The 20,274-nt window shown below is 42.4% G+C and overlaps 1 protein-coding gene across 1 annotated transcript; it reads left to right on the forward strand.

Annotated features, from left to right (window-relative positions):
- The first annotated feature begins 295 nt into the window (after positions 1–295).
- Positions 296–10,563, forward strand: LOC125461473 (protein FAM167A-like). The gene is made up of 2 exons (XM_048550297.2): positions 296–1,009; positions 6,534–10,563. The coding sequence occupies exons 1-2, from the start codon at positions 728–730 to the stop codon at positions 6,747–6,749; spliced, it is 498 nt and encodes a 165-aa protein (XP_048406254.2). The 5' UTR covers positions 296–727; the 3' UTR covers positions 6,750–10,563.
- The last annotated feature ends 9,711 nt before the right edge of the window (positions 10,564–20,274 follow it).

Genomic DNA, 20,274 nt, shown 5'->3' on the forward strand with positions numbered 1-20,274 from the left:
ATAAAAATAATTTGGGCACTCAAAACTATTTGAAATGCCTGATGTTTTGCTGATCAATATGCTCAGACATGTTTTACACACCTCCGGAACTGGTGGGTCTTGAATCCTGGATCAGAGGTAGGGATACTATCACTATACCACAAGAGCCCTCCAACATTTTTGCGTATCTCTATCAAATCCCCCGCTTCACTTTCCCTGGTCGAAAAGGGATACAATCTCGATGCCTTCAATCTCTCTACACGACTCAAGACTCTGGTGAGAACTTGCTTAATACTGACATGTTTTGGTGAGATCCTGGGGAGGCACCGGGGCGAGTCACGCCTATCACTAAATTCAGGAAATTCTTACAAAGGGCTGTTCTGGCAGGGTTTTGAGTCATTGAGGCGGCGCCTTGGCTTTCAGCTGAAGTTTGTAGAGGTAGATGCGTACAGCACAGGGGCACGGTTGGGTTTGATGTCGCCACTGAATCTGGTTCCCAGCGCCCTTACAATGAAGGACCCTTTGAGAGAGGGAGCAGGATCTACCTTAGTGTGCCGATATTCCTGCTCCTCTGTGTCTAGGTGTGTGTGAGTCTCTGTGTGCTTTTCTGAATCTGTGTCACCGAGTGTGGCGTGTGTGTGTCTGAGTGTGTGTGTGTGTGTGTCTGTGCGTCTGAGTATCTGTGTGTGTGTGTGTGTGTGTACTTGTGTCTGAGTGTGAGTGCGTGTGTCTGTGTGTGTGTGTGTCGATGCCCGCAGTGGGTCAGCTGGCGGACACACAGACGCCGACTTCCCCAGTAGCCGCGCTCTCAGGCTGGCTGCCAGAGAGAAGCTCCTCCAACATGGACCTGCTGCTGATCAAACTGAAGGATTTCTCCAGCAAACCTGACAGGTTCCCGGGCGGCGGAGGCAGGAGCAGCCCGCCCGCCCTCTGGAAACGGCAGAGCTGCTCCGGTCCCGAATGGGATCCGCGGGCCCGGGGCCAGAAGATGGATATGGAGAAGGCTCTGGAGTGGCTGAAATCCGAGCTGGTGAGACAAAAAAGGGTTTTTTTTTCAAAAAACACAGGGATAGAGAGTTGTCCAGGCCAATTGGTGCAGGATCGGGGATTGCAACGGGAGAGGGGCTGACAGACACCGGGAACAGAGTATTCCCTCTTTCCCAGGATCACTCCCGGGATATACCAGGTCGGAGGCCAGGGGTAAGAGATGAGGATGGAATGAGGCGATAGTCACTCGCCGACAGAAAATGTTGAAGAGTGTGAGGATTATTAGGGTAAACCCGATTTAAAGATGAAAGAAGGTTTCGGGACTGACCAGAAGCAAGTGAATCAGTGATGGGATCAAGCCTGTTATTTGGGACAAAAGAAACCGGGGAATATTTATAGTATAGACATTGGAGGTCAGAGATTGGGGTCAAGAGAAAGGGTTAGTCGGGTTATAATCCTGGAACTGAGATTGGCAGTTACAAAGATTGAGATTAATCAGGTAGGGATTTATGGAGACAACTCTGGAACACTGAGAAGGAGAAAAGGGGGGATAGTCTGGGACAGCGAGTGGGGAGAGAGGGGGGATAGTCTGGGACAACGAGTGGCCAGAGAGAGGGGGGATAGTCTGGGACAGCGAGTGGGGAGAGAGAGGGATAGTCTGGGACAGCGAGTGGGGAGAGAGGGGGGAATAGTCTGGGACAGCAATGTGGGAGAGGGGGGGATAGTCTGGGACAGCGAGTGGGGAGAGTGGGGGGATAGTCTGGGACAGCGAGTGGGGAGAGAGGGGGGATAGTCTGGGACAGCGAGTGGGGAGGGGGGGATAGTCTGGGACAGTGAGTGGGGAGAGGGGGGGAATAGTCTGGGACAGCGAGTGGGGAGGGGGGGGATAGTCTGGGACAGCGAGTGGGGAGGGGGGATAGTCTGGGACAGCGAGTGGGGAGGGAGGGGGGATAGTCTGGGACAGCGAGTGGGGAGAGAGGGGGGAATAGTCTGGGACAGCAATGTGGGGAGAGGGGGGGATAGTCTGGGACAGCGAGTGGGGGGGGGGATAGTCTGGGACAGCGAGTGGGGAGAGAGGGGGGATAGTCTGGGACAGCGAGTGGGGAGGGGGGGGGATAGTCTGGGACAGTGAGTGGAGAGAGGGGGTATAGTCTGGGTCTGTGGGTGGGGAAAATGTGGGAGGTAGTATGGGTTAATGAGCGAGGTGAGGCAGGATTAATTAGGAATGTAGGAATCCACATCAAAGTCAAGATGGAAGATGGATGGTTAAACTATAATGTTCCAGTAAATTAATTTGATTACAGCCTCCTCTTAATGATTTCAGTTTAAATATTGTCATTATTGTGAGTAATAGAATAAAAGCTATAAGGGATTTCAAAACGATATATGTCTGTGACATTGCCCAGCACAGAATCAGTGAGCCCGTCCCTATTTTGCTCGACATCATCTTACCCAAACACAATTTTCACAATTCTGTTTGATCATTATGCAAATACAGAATGCATATCTGTCTCCATGTGGTTTTGTATTTCAGGTGCAGCAATTACAATAAGGCAACGGCAGTCCAATAATCTAAAAATTGAGTTCCCACTATGGCATGTCATATTCCTCAACCACTTGAGCAAATTGTGGGATGATTTTGAATGCTGTTGTTTTCTTAACATCTAGATTTCTTCACTAATTTACTTTGGAGAAAGGAACTTTCAATCCCTGCCTGTCCATAATGGGACTGTTCTAGTTTTAATTCCTGGGCAGGGAGTGCGACTCACTGCGCAAACTGGCCTGCTCAGCAGTGAAAACAGGGAAGTTTGCAATTTTGTTTCTCAATATTCTTTTATAGAATGGGAGTATAGATCCCAGCATTCATTGCCCATCCCTAATTTCCTTGAACTGAGGTCTCACTTGGCCATTTGAAAGTTAACCACACTGCTGTTGATCTGGACTGCCACATCAGCCAAACGGTAGATTTCCCTTCCTAAGGAGCATCAGCAAACCAGACGGGGTTTTTTACAACCATCAATATCAGTTTCATAGTCAACCTCATGATGATCATTCCGGATTTATTAATTCCCATAGCTATCAAGGTAAGGTTTAAACTCATGTCTCCAGAGGATCAGCCAAGCCTCAAGCTTATTCAGTCAGTGACATTACCACCGTCCCACCATGGCACCCACAAGTGAACCAAATAAGTGGCAAGTCAATGGGAGCCAACTGCTCAGTCTTGTAAAGGGCATTTCTGTGGAAGCTGGGGTGCACACCCTAACCCAGGACGAGGTAGGAAAGCAGGGAGCCAAAGTCTTTCCTGTGGAGCCAGAAGAGCATTCTGTTTATGCTGGCTCATGCAGAAACTAAAAGCAAACTTAAAATCTCATGTTGTCCTTCCTTGTTCTAGCCACAGTTCTTCTTAGTTTGGTTTGATAAGTCACCATTGTTGCCCTGCTCAGGCTTAAAAATAAATGAAATAGATTAAACAGAACATCAGAACCCAATCAGCATATTTGAAGAGGAGCTCAGCAGCTGGGGTTAGGAGTTCTTGCCACAGCATGTCAGATTGGGGTGTGGCTGGTGGGCATGGAATTGAATTAGAGCTCTACCCCACTGCATTTTAACTGTCCATCAACTGGTTTGTGCCAAGCACAGGCAGATCAATCTGATCTTTATCAAAGCAACCAATTTCCTGCATTCCAAAACATCAATTCTGGCAGAGATAATAGGAACTGCACATGCTGGAGAATCTGAGATAAAAAGGTGTGGAGCTGGATGAACACAGCAGGCCAAGCAGCATCAGAGGAGCAGGAAGGCTGATGTTTCGGGCCTAGATCCTTAGGCCCGAAACATCAGCTTTCCTGCTCCTAAGATGCTGCTTGGCCTGCTGTGTTCATCCAGCTCCACAACTTGTTATCAACTCTGGCAGAGTGGTTTAATTAAGTACCAAACTGTGCCAGTGTAAGTCAGGACTGACTGAGTCTGATATGATGAGGCACCTTCTCAGAGCTTTGTCACTCTATTCTAAACTAGTGATAGAAAATATGCATCGGACATCTTTTGAATCTACTCGCAATTAATTTGCGAACACTCAGTCTGTGTTGAAGCAGGGATGTTTTTGTGGTGCGGGGTAGTGTCCCTACCTCTTTGACCTGGGTTCAAGTTCCACTTGCTTCAGAGCTGTACAATAACATAGTTGAACAGGTTTATTAGGAAAATATCTCTGTTTAAAAGCTGTACTCTTACACTGTTAAAATACTGTTGCCAAGAGAGGAGTTGTACACTATCCAGATCGTCATTCACTGACATTCTTCTAAGTAAGGAACCTTGCCATTCGTACCCAATTTGGCCTGTAGTTGGATCAGTCCCAAATCAAGAATAACTGTCCTATGCAGTAATCTGACAAACAGGAGGAGACAGTGGCCTAGTGGTATTATCACTGGACTAGTAATCCAGAGACCCAGATAATGTTCTGGGGATCCAGGTTTGAATCCTGCCACAGCAGCTGGTGGAATTTGAATTCAATAAAAGTCTGGAATTAAGATTTTAATGATGACCCTGAATCCATTGCCAATTTGTTGGGGGGGGGGTGGTGGTGCAGGGGAACCCACTTGGCTCACTAACGCCCTCAAGGGAAGGAAATTGCCATCCGTACCTGGTCTGGCCTACATGTGACTCCAAACCCACTGCAATGTGGGTGACTCTTAAGTGTCCTTTGGGTAATAAATGCTGCCTAGCCAGTGATTTCCTCATTCCATTAATGAATAAAAGGGAAAACAAACTCACTGAAAGGAAATACTTGCACTTAAACAGCACTTTTCATGACCTCAGATCACCCTAAATCATTTGACAGCCAGTTAAGTTTTTTATGAAGTACAATCACTATATTAATGTCGGAAAGACACAGTTAATTTGTGCATAGTGTACATGATAACGACCAGATGTCTATTGTTAGAGATATTTGTTAAGAGCTATGTATTGGCCAGGACACCAATGGGAATTTCTCTGCTGTTCTTTGACATAGAACCATAGGATCTTTTACATGAAACTGAGAGGGCAGATGCAGCTTAAGTTTAATATCTCATCTAAAAGAACATTACTCAATAGCTCAAAAAGGTGACTCACTACTGTCATCTCAGGGCCAATAAATAAAGGTCATTACCAGCAATGCTCATATCCCTAATATGAATCATAATTTTAAAAAATAAGCAAACAAATGCAATTTTAGGTTTTAGAAAGTTAATATGTAAGAATTGCTTGGCTGAATCCCAAACCCAGATGCTGGTGTTAGCCTGTTATCACACTTTAAAACTGTGAAATATAATTTTCACTCTTTACTCCACGTGTGCAAATTCCAATGAATTGAATTTGGATCCAATCTTCCATTTTGATCTCTTCGGAATAGAATTGTGAGTTATCCAAGGTGCTTTATTGAATGTACCAGGAAAATGCAACTGGTCCTTGCTGTCCTCTAGTTACAGTGATTTTCTGTGATTAAGGCTTATAGAATCTGGATTTTTAAAATAGGGTTTTAGACAATCTGTACAAATAATTTATGGTGGATCTTCATACAATGCGAGTCAGTCTCAATTGGAGCATTGCCTCAAATTCCGGGGATAACAACAGAAGGATGTGAAGACGTTAGAGAAGGAACAGAAAATATTCACAAAAATGCTTCCTGGGATGAGGATTTCAATTGAAAGGACAGATTGGAGAAGTTGGGATTGTTCTCCTTAAAGAAGAAAAGGTTTGTTCAGGAGAATTGTTCAAGATAAACAAATCACAATGGGTTTAAACAAAGCAAATAGGAAGCAGGTGTTTCCATATAGGGACAAGAACCAGAGGGCACTGATTTTAAGTAATTCATAAAAGAACAAAAGGCAACATGAAGAATTTTGTTTTAGTGCAGCAGGTAGTTAGCAGGGGAATGGCACGAGGATAAGTTGTTTTGGCAGACAGCCAGAACGCACACAAACAACCAAAGGAGGAACAGGAAAGCTGACGTTTCAGGTTGTGACCCTTCAGAAAATTTTTGAAATGAAGGCTCATCACACAGTCTCTAATACTAACTCATTCTCTCCTTGCATCTCAAAATTGTGGCAGTCTTCATCTGTCTTCCTTCCTTCCTTGTATAATCAACAAGTTATGAACCCCATCTGTTTGTGTCATTTATTTGTACCTTCCTAATTTATTGCCCCATGTTGCCTACTCTTGTCAACTGTGTTCATAATCTTATGATGGGGGAACAGACATTTCAGACTGGGATGAAGAAGAATTTTTAATCAAAGAATTGTGAATCTTTAAAATCCTCCATCCCAGCATGTTCTGGATGGTCTATTGTTAAATATATTCAAGACTGGAATAGAAAAATTTTGTGAAATCTAAGGAAATCATCAAAAGGAGTATCGTGCAAAAAAGTAGAGCTGTCATGATCTAGTTGAATGTCAGAGAAGGTTCAAGGGGCCATATTGGGACTCTGACTCCTATTTCTCAAGTTTTTAAATCCAGGAGTGTAGCGTTTTGACCCTATGACTTGGTTTCTTGGTAAATGAAAGTCTTAGCCCTTCCTTTGTGATTCACAGATGGAAATGCGTTTCCAGAATCAGACTTTGGTGAAACAGTTGATGGAGCTTCACGTTGGGATTCAGGGGCTAAAGAAGGAATATGATAGTGACCAAGATCCGTCAGCCTCGGAGAGTGATAATGAGGAGTCTGGGAATGGCAGCAGCCTAAATCGCTCTCACCCTGACCATAAACAGCTGGCCCAGAGGGAGAACCGCAGGAACTCAGTGCCCTGAGTAAACTTGCACTAGTGAGGTGTAGAGTGGAATAATTCATGTCTACATAACTTAATGTGTTTTTGTAACTGAGACATTGACAAGTGCCACACGACTACTGTCGACTATGTTGAATGCTGTATGTTTTGTAACATTGTTCTTTTGCTCTAAAGTACAACTTATTTCATCTTATATAAAAGGCACATTTGGAACTCATGGAACTTACAAAACAGCAAGATCATATCCATTATTTTTAGCAAAGCAAAAAGTGAAATGCACCAAATGGTCTATTCAAACAATGTTTTGTATGAACCTTGGTTTCTTAACCCTTAAATAGAAGGACATTAGTGAATACAGAAAAATGCTATCCTGCTCCACCATTACCACTTGTTAAGGTTGTCAATGATGAGCTCATATAGCTTTCATGAACTGTAAAATCACTTGGAAAAACAAGTCAGTCAGCAGGAACTTACACATGTGATAATGGGAACTGCAGATGCTGGAGAATCCAAGATAACAAAGTGTGGAGCTGGATGAACACAGCAGGCCAAACAGCATCTCAGGAGCACAAAAGTTGACGTTTCGGGCCTAGGCCCTTCATCAGAGAGGGGGATGGGGAGAGGGAACTGGAATAAATAGGGAGAGAGGGGGAGGCGGACTGAAGATGGAGAGAAAAGAAGATAGATAGAGAGGAGAGTATAGGTGGGGAGGTAGGGAGGGGATAGGTCAGCCCAGGGAAGACGGACAGGTCAAGGAGGTGGGATGAGGTTAGTAGGTAGGAAATGGAGGTGCGGCTTGAGGTGGGAGGAAGGGATGGGTGAGAGGAAGAACAGGTTAGGGAGGCAGAGACAGGCTGGATTGGTTTTGGGATGCAGTGGATGGAGGGGAAGAGCTGGGCTGGTTTTGGGATGCAGTGGGGGGAGGGGAGATTTTGAAACTGGTGAAGTCCACATTGATACCATTGGGCTGCAGGGTTCCCAGGCGGAATATGAGTTGCTGTTCCTGCAACCTTCGGGTGGCATCATTGTGGCAGTGCAGTATCTGCTTGTGAAGCACCATGACAACTTCAGTAGTAACCTCAGAGAAGCAGGATCGATAACCATTTTTGCAGTTTCACTGGGGTTTCTGCTGGTATTACAATAGCTGGTTTGAGGAACCCCAAAGAAAATTTTACTCCTGTGATTTATGGGAATCTTCCAAAAAGTCACATGCAGCAGTTACAGAAGTAAATAATATAAAGGAGTAGGAATCAGATTTAGTATTAACTTCCAAAAAGAATTGAACATACACTTGAAAAGGGAAAGGATTGGCAGGGTTCTGGGAAACAGCTGAGGAGTACTACTAATATGTTCGTGGAATAGAATTCCTACAGTGTGGAAACAGGCTGTTTGGCCCAACAAGTCCACACCAACCACAGAACATCCCACCCAGACCCATTCCCCTATAAACCCACATAATCTACACATCCCTGGACACTATGGGCAATTTAGCATGGCCAGTCCACCTAGCCTGCACATCTTTGGACTGTGGGAGGAAATTGGAGCACCCAGAGGAAACACCCACAGACGCGGGGAGAATGTACAAACTCCACACAGACAGTCACCTGAGGGTGGAATTGAACCCAGGTCCCTAGCGCTGTGAGACAGGAGTGCTAAACACTGAGCCACCATGCCACCTGTTTTAACAGTTGGCAGCAGTGTTAGCCCTTTCATAAAGTATAAGGGGTGAATGGCCTCCTGTTCTATGTGATTCTGAATTTTCTGACCAACAGCAAGGGTAGCCAAGTCCAATGCTTCCTTCAATCCCAAAAGAAACATTTTTAGCATCAATTAGCAGATATAAGAGGACACAGTGCCTTTTGGGCAAAGTGATACTTGAATTTTTTGGAAGAATGATAAGCTCTTAAACTGTAGTTAAAAAGGTGCGTTCTTTTCATTAAATTTCATAGTGTTTGTAAGATACAAAACTTGTTTATCTGTTTTCTGCTTAGAGCTGTTCAAGTCTACATGAGGATGAAGCAGTAACTAGGAAGTGAAGTGTTGCATGGCTGCATTGCCAAACATCGAGGTGCAGGATGAAAATTAGAAATATTCTTACCCTCAGAAGAAGCTGATCCTGAAGAGACTGGAATGAGGCAGCACTTGTTTAATGGCAGCTTCAGTGGTGCTTCATTCTGAAAGTACTGTCATACAAGTTCACAATCAAGGCTTGATGAACTCTCAGCAAAGTCATAGAATCATAGAATCCCAATAGTACAGAAAGAAGTCATTCGGCCCATTGAGTCAATGCTGGCACTCCGAAGTGCATCGCACCCAGACCCAAACCTACCATCTCATTCCCATAACTCATATGGGGATTTTACCGTGCCTAATCACCAAGCCTCCGCATCTCTGGACACTCTGGGCAATTTTTAGCATGGCCAATCCACTTAACTGGCACATCTTTGGACTGTGGGAGGAAACCCGCGAGGATGCAGGGAGAACATGCAAACTCCATACAATCGCCCAAGGATAGAATGAAAGCCAGGTCGCTGGCACTGTGAGGCAGTCGTGTTAACCACTGTGCTGCCCATCACTATCATTGATGTTGCAACTATAATTATATAAATGACTAGGATAGAAAAAGGCTAGTCAGCCTTGATGGTCCATGCTGGTATCCAGGCTCCATATAAGTTTCCTATTCTATTTCACCTTACCCTTAGGGTCCATATTTCTATTCCATTTTCCTGATGTACTAACCAATGGTGTTTGGCTCAAATATTCCACATAGTGGCAAGTTCCCATTTCAAATTGTTCTGAGAAGTCTGTGGCCAGCAGGGATCAGGGCTGGCACATTTGCTGCTTGTTGTTTATATTAACAGCTTGGATATGAATATAGAAGGTACAATTTGTAAGTTTGTAGGTGAGATGAAAATTCGTGGCAGTGTTGACAGTGAGGAGGATGGCCTCTGGCCACAGTCTGATATTGATCAGTTGATAAATTGGGCAGACCAATGGCAAATAGAATTTAATCCTATAAGTGTGAGGTTACGCAATTTGGGAAGTCTATTAAGGGAAGGATTTACACAAGGTCTCTTGGGAGTACTGAGGAACAAAGAGACCTTGGCATAGAATATAGGAGCAAGAAAGTCTTGTTACAGTTTTATAAAACATTAGTTAGGCCACAGATAGAATACTGTGCGCAGTTCTTATCAGAAGGACGTGATTGCACTGGAGAGGGTTCAGAACAGATGCACCAGGATGTTGCCTTGGATGAAAAGTCTCAGTTAGGAGGACAGATTGGATAGGCTGGGTTTGTTTTCCTTGGAGCACAGGAGGCTGAAACAGTATCTGATTGAGGTACACAACATTATGAGAGGAACAGACAGAGTAGATTGTGAGAATTCCTTCCCTGTGCAGTAATGTCTCAGATCAGAAGGTATAAGTTTAAGGTGAAGAGCAAGTGGCTTAGACCAGATCTGAGAAAAAGATATTTCACTCGGAGGGTGGTGGAAATATGGAACATGCCGCCTGGGGTGTAGTTGAGGCAGGTACTCTCTCAACATTGAAGAAGCATCCGGATGAGTACTTAAAACGGCAAGGCATAGTAAGCTATGGCCCAAGTGCAGGTAAAAGTGATTAGTGATGTTTGGTGTTGGTTGGTATAGACATGGTGGGCCTAATGGCTTGTTTCTATGCTGTATGACTCCATGAATCTATGAGATAAAGAACTGAATGGGAGCTGCACCTGTGTCATGTGCTGGATATAAATCCAATATTCAGATCTAGTGCTCCAGTCGCTGCTCATTGGAGTGTGTGGAGTAGAGCCCCCAAACCCAACCTTTGATTCTGAATTCCTTATTAGATGCATTAATGATTAACTCTCATTTTGGATGCATCCATGGATGGAAACTATGTACTTACTGAATTGAAACCCATGGTAGTTTGGAAAGCCTGTTTCAAGTTTCTCCAAATGTTCTCATTGCCAGAGCTTGCTGATGCATTCCAAAATCATTTTAGTTATAATTGCAACAGTTAATACAAATGATAAATCAATGACCCCTCAAAAGGACAACTGGAAGGAAAGATGGGCTAGCTTTGTTAGCTAGCTATGATATAGAATCAGTGCGACGGTAGGAAATGATCTTGGATTGGAAGATGTAGAATCCATATAGGTGAAGTAAGAAATAACAAAGTGAAGGAGACATGTATGGGAGTGATCTATGGGCCCCGTAACAATAGCTATAATGTAGAATGGAGGATTAGTCAAGAGATAATGAAGGCATGTAAAAAGGCATTACATAATCACGGGTAATTTTAATCCCCATTCTGATCAGAAGAAGTAAAAAACCAGATAAATAAAGGCAAACCAGCAGATGTAACATCTTTGGATTTGTACAGGTCATTTGATAGGGTCCAGTGACACCGGACCCAAAACATTAATTCTGGTTTCTCTTCACTGATGCTGCCAGTCCTGCTGAGTTTCTCCACCAATTTCTGTTTTTGTTTCTGATTTCCAACCTCTGCAGTTATTTGGTTTCATTGAGTAGGCTGGGCCTGTACTCATTAAAGCTTAGAAATATACAACATTCTTCGGGGACTTGACAGGGCAGACGTGGAAAGATTGCTTCTTCTTGTGGGAAAATCTAGAGGGCAAACTCTCAGTGTAAAAGGATTTTAAGATAGAGATGAGGTTGAATTTCTTCTCTCAGAGGGTAATGAATCTGTGGAATTTTTTACTGCAGAAAACTTTTGAGGCTGTGTCATTCAGTATATCCAAAGCCGAGAAATATAGGTTTTTAATCAATAAGGTTATCAAGAGTTATGGGAAAAAGGCAGGAAAGTGGAGTTGAGGATTATCAGATTGGCCATGATCTCACAGCGGAGAAAACTCAATGGGCCTAATGACATACTTTTGTTCTTACATCTTATGATCTTATAGCATTTTTGCAGTATCAGATATTGCAGCCTCTTGCTCTGCAGCTGGACAGCCAGTTCAATCAGCTAGTTTGATGTTGAATATGCAGCCAGGATAATTCCAACAATATGAGTTCATTTCCTTTTCCATCTGAGTCAGGCTTGGCACCACTCATTATTCTGCCCATGAGAGTGTAAAACATTAAATGTCAAGAGAGGATTTGAGTACAGGAGCAGGAATGTCTTGCTGCAATTGTCCAGGGCCTTAGTGAGATCACACTTGGGAAATTGTTTGCAGTTTTGATCTCCTTACCTGAGGAAGGATGTTCTGGTTAGAATATAGAACTGTACAGCACAGGAAGCAATGCAATGAAAGATGACCAGACTGATTCTGGGGATTGGAAAACCTATGAAGATGGACTGGATCAATCAGAACTGTATTACAGGAGTTTATAAGAATGAGGGGGATTTCATAGAAGACTACAAAATTCTAACAGGACCATACAGAGTAAACACAGGAAGAATATTCCTGTTGACATATGAGTCCAAAACCAGGGTGACAGTCAAAAGATGAAGGATAGGTCATTTGGGACTGGAATGAGGAGAAATTTCTTCATCCAGAAAGTGGTTAACCTGTGGAATTCTCTGCCACTGAAAGTGTCTGAGGCCAAAATATTGAATGTTCCAAAGAAGGAGACTGGTATAGTTCTTGCGGCTAAAAGGATAAAAGGGTATGGGGTAAAAGTGAAACCAGGGGTATTGAGTTGGAGGATCAACCATTTATATTAAATACTGGAGCAGGCCTGAAGAGCTGAAAGACCAGTCCCTGCTCTATTTTTTGTGTTTCTATCAAATTAGCTGAGGTTAAAGCAGGAAATGAGACAAAGACTATCCTTCAGGAAATGCACACGTGAATGCATAAATACTGCGATTCTGGTCTGGTTCCACATTCTGAGGTAATGATCTTCCTATTCCTAATATCTCAAACCTTGCTTTTACAGCCCTAGCTGTTAAAATTCCATCATATCACAGCTACTGATCCACTGATGTTTGCACTGCAGCTCCATCAGATTAATGCTGAAATACATTATTACAAAATGAACATTTTATACATTTTCAGTGCCCAATTTATGATGCCACAAATTAATGCACTTGATTAGAAGACCAGTTAGCATCACTTCTGTTTCGAAACAATTCCACAGATAAGTTCGTGTTTGGGTCTGTGCCTGAGATTATATGTCCAAGTACATAGTTCTGAGGAAGGGTCACCGGACCTGAAACGTTAACTCTGTTTTCTCCTCCATAGATGCTGCCAGACCTGCAGAGCTTTTCCAGCAACTTTGTTTTTGTGCCCAAGTACATTTTTCTTTTTTCTTGGACGCTTTCACTCCTGTAATAGCAGAAAAGAAATTAATATAAAGGATTATTAAAAGGAGAGTTCTTTCCTGATCACTACCTCAGAATGTGGAACCAGACCAGAATCGCAGTATTTATGCATTCACGTGTGCATTTCCTGAAGCATGGTCTTTGTCTCATTACCTGCTTGAAGCTTGGTAAAGATTAAACAGAAAGTATTCCTAGCTACAATGTTCCATTTCATTTCAGGATGTAGGGGTAGGTTGTAAAATTGCATGTATTTTTCATCTCTAGCTTCCCTCTGAAGGATGTTGAAAGTTCCCAAGCAACCATTGCAGTGGTAGCGCCCCCCCTTAAAGCGCCTGCTAGGTAGGGAATTCCAGGATTTTGACCCACCCTGATAATGTTTAATGATGATGCTTTTATCCTTCTTCATGATTGTGGACATGCAGACGAGAAGTGCCATCAAAACGTCTGCAGTACAATCTGTGAGTATTTCAAATAAAGCACACTGCTTTGAAAATATTGGGAGTGGAACATCAAGATTCAAACCTGGGATTCGGAGGATGAGGATTAGATGGGTTGGGATGGGGGTGAGTGGTGGTGACAAGGATAGCACCATATCACTAATGGAAATAAGTTTGTGTTTTCCATCATTCACATAGTTGAGCACCTGTATGGCTGAGTAATGCAATGGGATGCAATTTTAATCTAAAGCAAGTCTGGCTGGCCAAATGTATATGATATAACGACTCCCATCCTATAAGATGATCCAATTTCCCTTGCATTTCAGTTGCTCAATTTATCTCATGAGATGGAGATAACAATCAGACAGAAAGTGGCAGTAGCCTTAAGATATGCAGTGGAAGCTCTTTTTTCATGATAGCAACACTCAAGCTGTGGTTGGTATCCAATGGTAAAAACAAGCAAGGCAGCATCCTCTCAAGAGAGTCAAAGTGCCATCAACAGCATTATGTTTCACTTTTTTTGTATCTGATGCCATTTTCCCACTGCTGGAGCTTTAAATTATATGAGTAGTATGATTGTTATGCTCAGTGTAATAACTCTGAGGTTGTGAGTTCAAATTCCCAGTAGGTGAGAAAACATATCCAGTAAGTTTGGTAACTTTGAGCTGCTGGATTGTTGGAAAAACCAATTTGTTTGTGTAATACTCTATATTATGCAGCCTGATGCCAGTGCCACCTTATATGGTTGACTCTGAATGTCTCTGAAGTAGTAAACACAATTCCTACATGAAAATTCATCACCAACTTATGGAAACTAGAAGTAAGCAGTTCATGCAGCCCTATAAATGTCCTAGGATTAAATGACATATAAAGAGACACTGTTACAGAACTGTATGAAATAATGTTACAGAACTACATGAAACAAAGGAGACTAAATCCATGTGTCCCATCTGTTGGAGCACAGGCTGTGATTCATACTCTGCCACAACCACTCAGACCAAGGAGGAGGTAAGGCACACATCTCAAACATTGTTGATTTTCAACCTAGTTCCTCTGCTTCCATTGGTGCTTCTTTTCAAATCTACATTCTATGTCTTCATAGAAGCAGGCTACCTCTTAAAGGGAAGCTGCACCCAAAGACTGTTCCATTTGTATTACTTGCAAACTGAGCACAAGGACAGATACAGACATTGATTCTAGAAGCATTGTTGCTGCAGATAGTCAGATGGAGAGAATGCTATAATCTCATTGGAGTCAGGAGATCTTCAAGGAACTCTCTCAGTGGGGAATGGAAATATTTGGCCAGTAAGGTCAAGTCCTAGAATCTGTATCTGAGGGCCTTGGAGCAGCACCACACCTACCAATGCTGCCAGTCTCACACCTTTTCCTAACTGCTTTGACCTATCATATATGACACAGACATGATCCAAACACTGCTACAGAATGACTGACATTCTGTCCTCACTTATACGGGACAAGCACGCTCACCATAGAAGGAACAATGCAAAGTAGAAGGGAACATATCCCAAACAGGAGAAAGTTTTTAGCATCATGGAGCTTGCTTCAATGAGGCCCCTAGCATCTTACATCACCAAGGACTTTGGAGCCTAGTGTGGAGTTGGGATATCTGTGCAGTGTTAGTTCATATCCTTACGCCATCTCAGTGAGGTACCAGGCTTTTAGGAATTCCCGTGCTTATCTCTGCTTTGCTTGTCCCAGGATCCTGGTATTATCCCAATCGAATTGGTGGTTCTCCTTATCCATGTGGGTAGAGATGACTAAGTATTTGTCGTGTCTTTTTATTGCCAATTGATGTTTGTGTACCCTTATTGTTAATTTCCTTCTTGTTTGCCCAATGTAGTGTTTGTCACAATCTCTGCAGGGAATCTTGTATATGACACTGGTACTGTCCATAGTGGGTAGTGGGTCTTTGATTCAGATGGATAAGGAGAGCCACCAATTCGATTGGGACAACTGCAGGATCCTGGGACAAGCAAAGCAGAAACAAGCACGGGAATTCCTAGAAGGCTGGTACTCCACTAAGAAGCCCATCAATGAACACATAGAACTCGATCTGTGGTGCTGCTCCAAGGTCCTCAGATACAGATTCTAGGACTTGACCTTACTGGCCAAATATTTCCATTCCCACTGAGAGAGTTCCTTGAGGATCTCCTGACTCCAATGAGATTATAGCATTCTCTCCATCTGACTATCTGCAGCAACAATGCTTCTAGAATCAATGTCTGTATATACACTCCACTGCAAAGGAAAACCAGAACGGAGGTAATCCAGCTCTATGGACACCAGAGTTCAAAAAACAGGGAGAAAAACACAACAGCACTTCATCAGAAGCTGCACTGATGATGTTACCTGGCAGAGTAATGAAACATCTGCGGAACAACGAACCAGCCTAGCGAGCCAACCAACCATAACATCCAACCTGAGCTACAAATCTACTCTAAAACCTTGGTGGCATTTAAATTTATTCATAAATCCAGAATGTAAAGCTATTGTCACATAATACTATTTTACAACAATCATTCATTTAATTGTCCAGTATGCATAAAAAATGAAGTTAACATTGCAAACTCTGGTTTGATTGTTTTTTTTGGCATGGTATATTTTAATCACACTGGCAACACATATCATCTCAGGACTCAAGGGACTGAGTTATAGGGAGAGGTTGGACAGGCTGGGACTTTTTAGAGCGTAGGAGACTAAGGGAGGATCTTATAGAGGTGTATACGATTGTGAAAGGTATGGATAAGGTGAATGCACTCAGTCTTTTTCCCAGTGCTGGGGAATCAAGGACTAGAGGGCATCAGTTGAAAGTAAGCGCAGAAAGAATACATGGGAACCTGAGGGGCAACTTTTTTACACAGAGGGTGGTATGCATGTGGAATGAACTGCCAGCAGAAGTGGTTGAAGCAGGTACATTAACAATATTTAAAAGGAATTTGGACAAATACATGGATGGGAAAGATTTAGAAGGATATGGGCCAAGTGCAGAGAAATGGGCTTAGCGTGGATGGACATTTTGATCGGCACAGACCAGTTTGGGCCAAAGGGCCTCTTTCTGTGCAATAGGACATTATGAGTCTATTCCATACGACACTGGATTGAATGAATTACTGCACAAATTTTACTTTAGGTTCAACTAAAGATTAGAATTACTTCCCAGAATTTTTCATTAGTTGTTTGTCAACTCCGTCTTGTAAATCTCTTCAATGCAGAATTTCACCGAAGCTGTTTAGATAGTACCTTTCAAGCACACAACACTACCATCTGGATGGAGAAGGGCAGCAGGTACATGGGAACACCACGACCTGCAAGTTTCCCTCCAAGTAACTAACCATCTGACTTGGAAACTTATTTCCATTCCATTCCTGTAGCTGAGTCAAAATCCTGAAATTCCCTCCCTAACGATATTATGGGTCTACCTACAGCACATGGACTGCAGGGCTCAAGAGGGAGCTCACCATTACCTTCTCAAGTACAACGAGGGATGGGCAATAAAGATTGGCCCAGCCAGCATTACTCAAACCCCATGAATGAATAAATAATCAACACAATTTTTTTTTGTACTGTAGCTCATAGGACTACTTTTGAAATAAGGATTTAACAGGCATTCTAAATCTAATCAAAGCATGTCTGCTTCCAAATTGATTATCCAACCTGTTCTTTCACTAATGGCTGATTTTACACATACGTGCCTGCCCCATTATCCAATCATTTTATACACTGTATTAGTCTAGGTGTCTCAATAGATGCTTGCAATCTTCCCCATTTCTTTCAGCCTTCATAGAGATACCAAGTATCAAGTCAATATCTGGTGATTAAGAAATAATATGCATTGTTGTTGTGATTCTTTAGTTCTGACCAGACCCACCTTGAATCTGTTTTCTAAATAAGATGTAACACTGTTGATATCTCATTGACCAGTCTTTCCTCGATGACCAACTCAGAGGATCCAATAATGTAAATTCTTGAGCATCTGCCTCTTCTCCATGTTGCCTTTGTTGGCTCTTGGGCCAGGTAGGCGGACCTGCCTGGCAACACAAGTTATTTGACATGCACTTTGGGGTCTTGTGTTAGTGAGAGAGGTAGAACATTGAACTGGAGATACAGTCTTTTTCAGATTTCACTTGAATGATTTTTGTATTTCTATAGGTCATCAAGAATAATTTCCTATTTCTTACAGCTACTTCAGTTTGTGCTCATAATGATAGAGTCAAGAACTTCTGAGTAATGAAAAACATTGCAGGGAAAATGTTTGAGCAAAGGTGAGATTATTTGGCTTGGTGACCTGGAAAACTAAGCAAGGGTTACCAGAGAAAACAAAGAAAGATTTGCATTTATGTACAGCCTTGTATGATCACAGACTATCCCAAAGTATTTTACAAACAATTAAGTACTTTTAGTTACTGATATAATATAGGAAACACAGCAACCAATTTGCACATGGCACTGCCCTGAATAGTGATCTGACAATGATCATATAATTGGTTTTTGTGATGTTGATAGACGGATATATATTGGCCAGGGTATGGGGATGACTATTCTGCTCATTTTTGGAATAGTGCTGAAAGATCTTTCTCCTTCATCTGAGATGTCAGATTGGTCCTAAATCGAAGCTTCCATCTGAAAGCAGTGCAACTCAATGAACAGAATTGAAAATTGAGGCGGCCTATTATTTGTAGACATTAATTAGTATTGGGGGGAATGGGGTTATGAAGATGTCTAACCGAACAATTATCCAACATCCCACAAACTTACATCATCTTGTGTAGTATTACCACCATGGTAACTGGGACAGACTTTGAACAAATATAACAACTCAAATCTGACTATCCATGAAATGCTGTGGGCCTTCAGCAGCAGCAAAATTATATTTCAATTACAATTTATAATTGTAATTGTCATGGCCTCAGCATATCTGCAACTCTACCATTACAATCAAGCCAGGAGATCAATCCTGGTTCAACAAAGAATGCAGGAAGTATGTCAGGAGTAACACCAGTCATTCCCAAAAATGAGGTGTCAAACTGGTTGAGTGGGACTACTCGCATGTCAAACTGCAGTGGCAGTATACAATAGAGAGGGTCAGAGGCTCCTTTGTCTAACACAGAAGGCCAGAAGGTCAGTGCAAAAGACAAGGCTGAAGTAATTGCAGATAATAAAATGTGAGGCTGGATGAACACAGCAGGCCCAGCAGCATCTCAGGAGCACAATTACGCTGAAGTAATTGCACCCATCTTTAGACAGAAATAATGACTGGGTAATTCATTTTGGCTTTTTCCAGAGATCCCCAGCATCACAAATGGCAGTTGTCAACTCATCCAATTCACTCCATGTGATATGAAGTTATGGTACTGATAATGTCATGATTCCTGACAACTTGTGCCCCAGAATTAATTAGTCACACCCCTAGCCAAGCTGTTTTATACAGCTACAGCACAACATCCACCAACAACATGAAAAGTGGCATGGCCATGTCCTGTCCACAAAAAGCAGGAAGAGTCCAACTAAGCCACTTACTGTCCCATCAGTCTAATCCTGATTATCAGTAAAGAGATGGAAGGGGTCATTGACTTATGAAGGAGTAAACCTGTTCAATCATGCTCACATTGGGTTCCACCAGAGCCACTTAGGTCCTGAGTTCATTACAGCCTCGGTCCAAACATGGGCAAAAGAGCTGAATTCCAGATATGAGATGAGTGACATCAAGGTATCAGGGAGTCTGATCAAAATTGAAAGCAATGAGAATCAAGGGAAATCTCTCTATTGGGTTGAATTATACCTAGCACAAGGAAAGGATGTTGTGGTTGTCAAAGGTTAATCATCTCAACTGTATCACACTTCTGCAGGAGTTCTTTGGAAAAATATTATCATTAGGTCAGAAGTGGGGATGTTTGCTGACAATTTCACAATGTTCAGCAGCATTAAGAACTCGTCAGATACTGAAGTCATTCCTGTTGAAACAAAGCAAGAGCTTAACAAAATCTAGGCTTGGGCAGATAGGTGGCAAGCAACATTTGTATCTCTCAAGAGCCATGTAATTATCATCTTCAACAAGAGAGGATCTAACCATTTCCTCTTCACATTCCTTGGCACTAGAATCACTGAATCCTCCATATCAATGTTGACCAGGAACTGATTGGCAGCCTATCCAACATCCTCAATGCATGCTTGTATTATATCTGATGCACAATAGCAGAACTGTATATCATCTACAAGATGTATCACAGTAAATCACAAAGCACCTTCCAAACCAATAACTTTTACTACACAGAAAAACTAGGGCAGCAGACGCATGGGAATATGATCATCTGCAAGACACGCAACATTTTGTCTTGGAAATATATCACCTTTCCTTTGCTGTTACTGAGTCAAATCCAGTTGCTCTCTTCCCAACATCATTGTAGGTGCCCTTACATCCAAAGATCTGAAAAATTTGAAAAAGTCAGCTTGCTACTACTTTCTCAAGGGCAATTAGGAATGGTAATAAATGCTGACCTAGAAATCAACACTCGCATTTCATGAACAAGTAAAAATAGCATTCTTCCACTTTGTATGATTAGAAATGCAATGTGGTGGCCATAAGTGTTCAATTAAAATATCCATGCATACAGTTAATAATGTTAGCTTCCTGGCAGCCTGCAACAGAGAAAAGAATACTCAAAAATAGTCTGGTATATTCAGTGATCTACAAAATATATGGTATTTGCATGTCTATATGCATGGAAAAACATCATATAAAACAGGTGGCTTGATAAATACTTTATACCTCTGATGTACTATAATGGATATATAATGAAATTTTATAAA

The sequence above is a fragment of the Stegostoma tigrinum genome, chromosome 19 (assembly GCF_030684315.1).
Source record: "Stegostoma tigrinum isolate sSteTig4 chromosome 19, sSteTig4.hap1, whole genome shotgun sequence".
Classification (NCBI taxonomy): domain Eukaryota; kingdom Metazoa; phylum Chordata; class Chondrichthyes; order Orectolobiformes; family Stegostomatidae; genus Stegostoma; species Stegostoma tigrinum.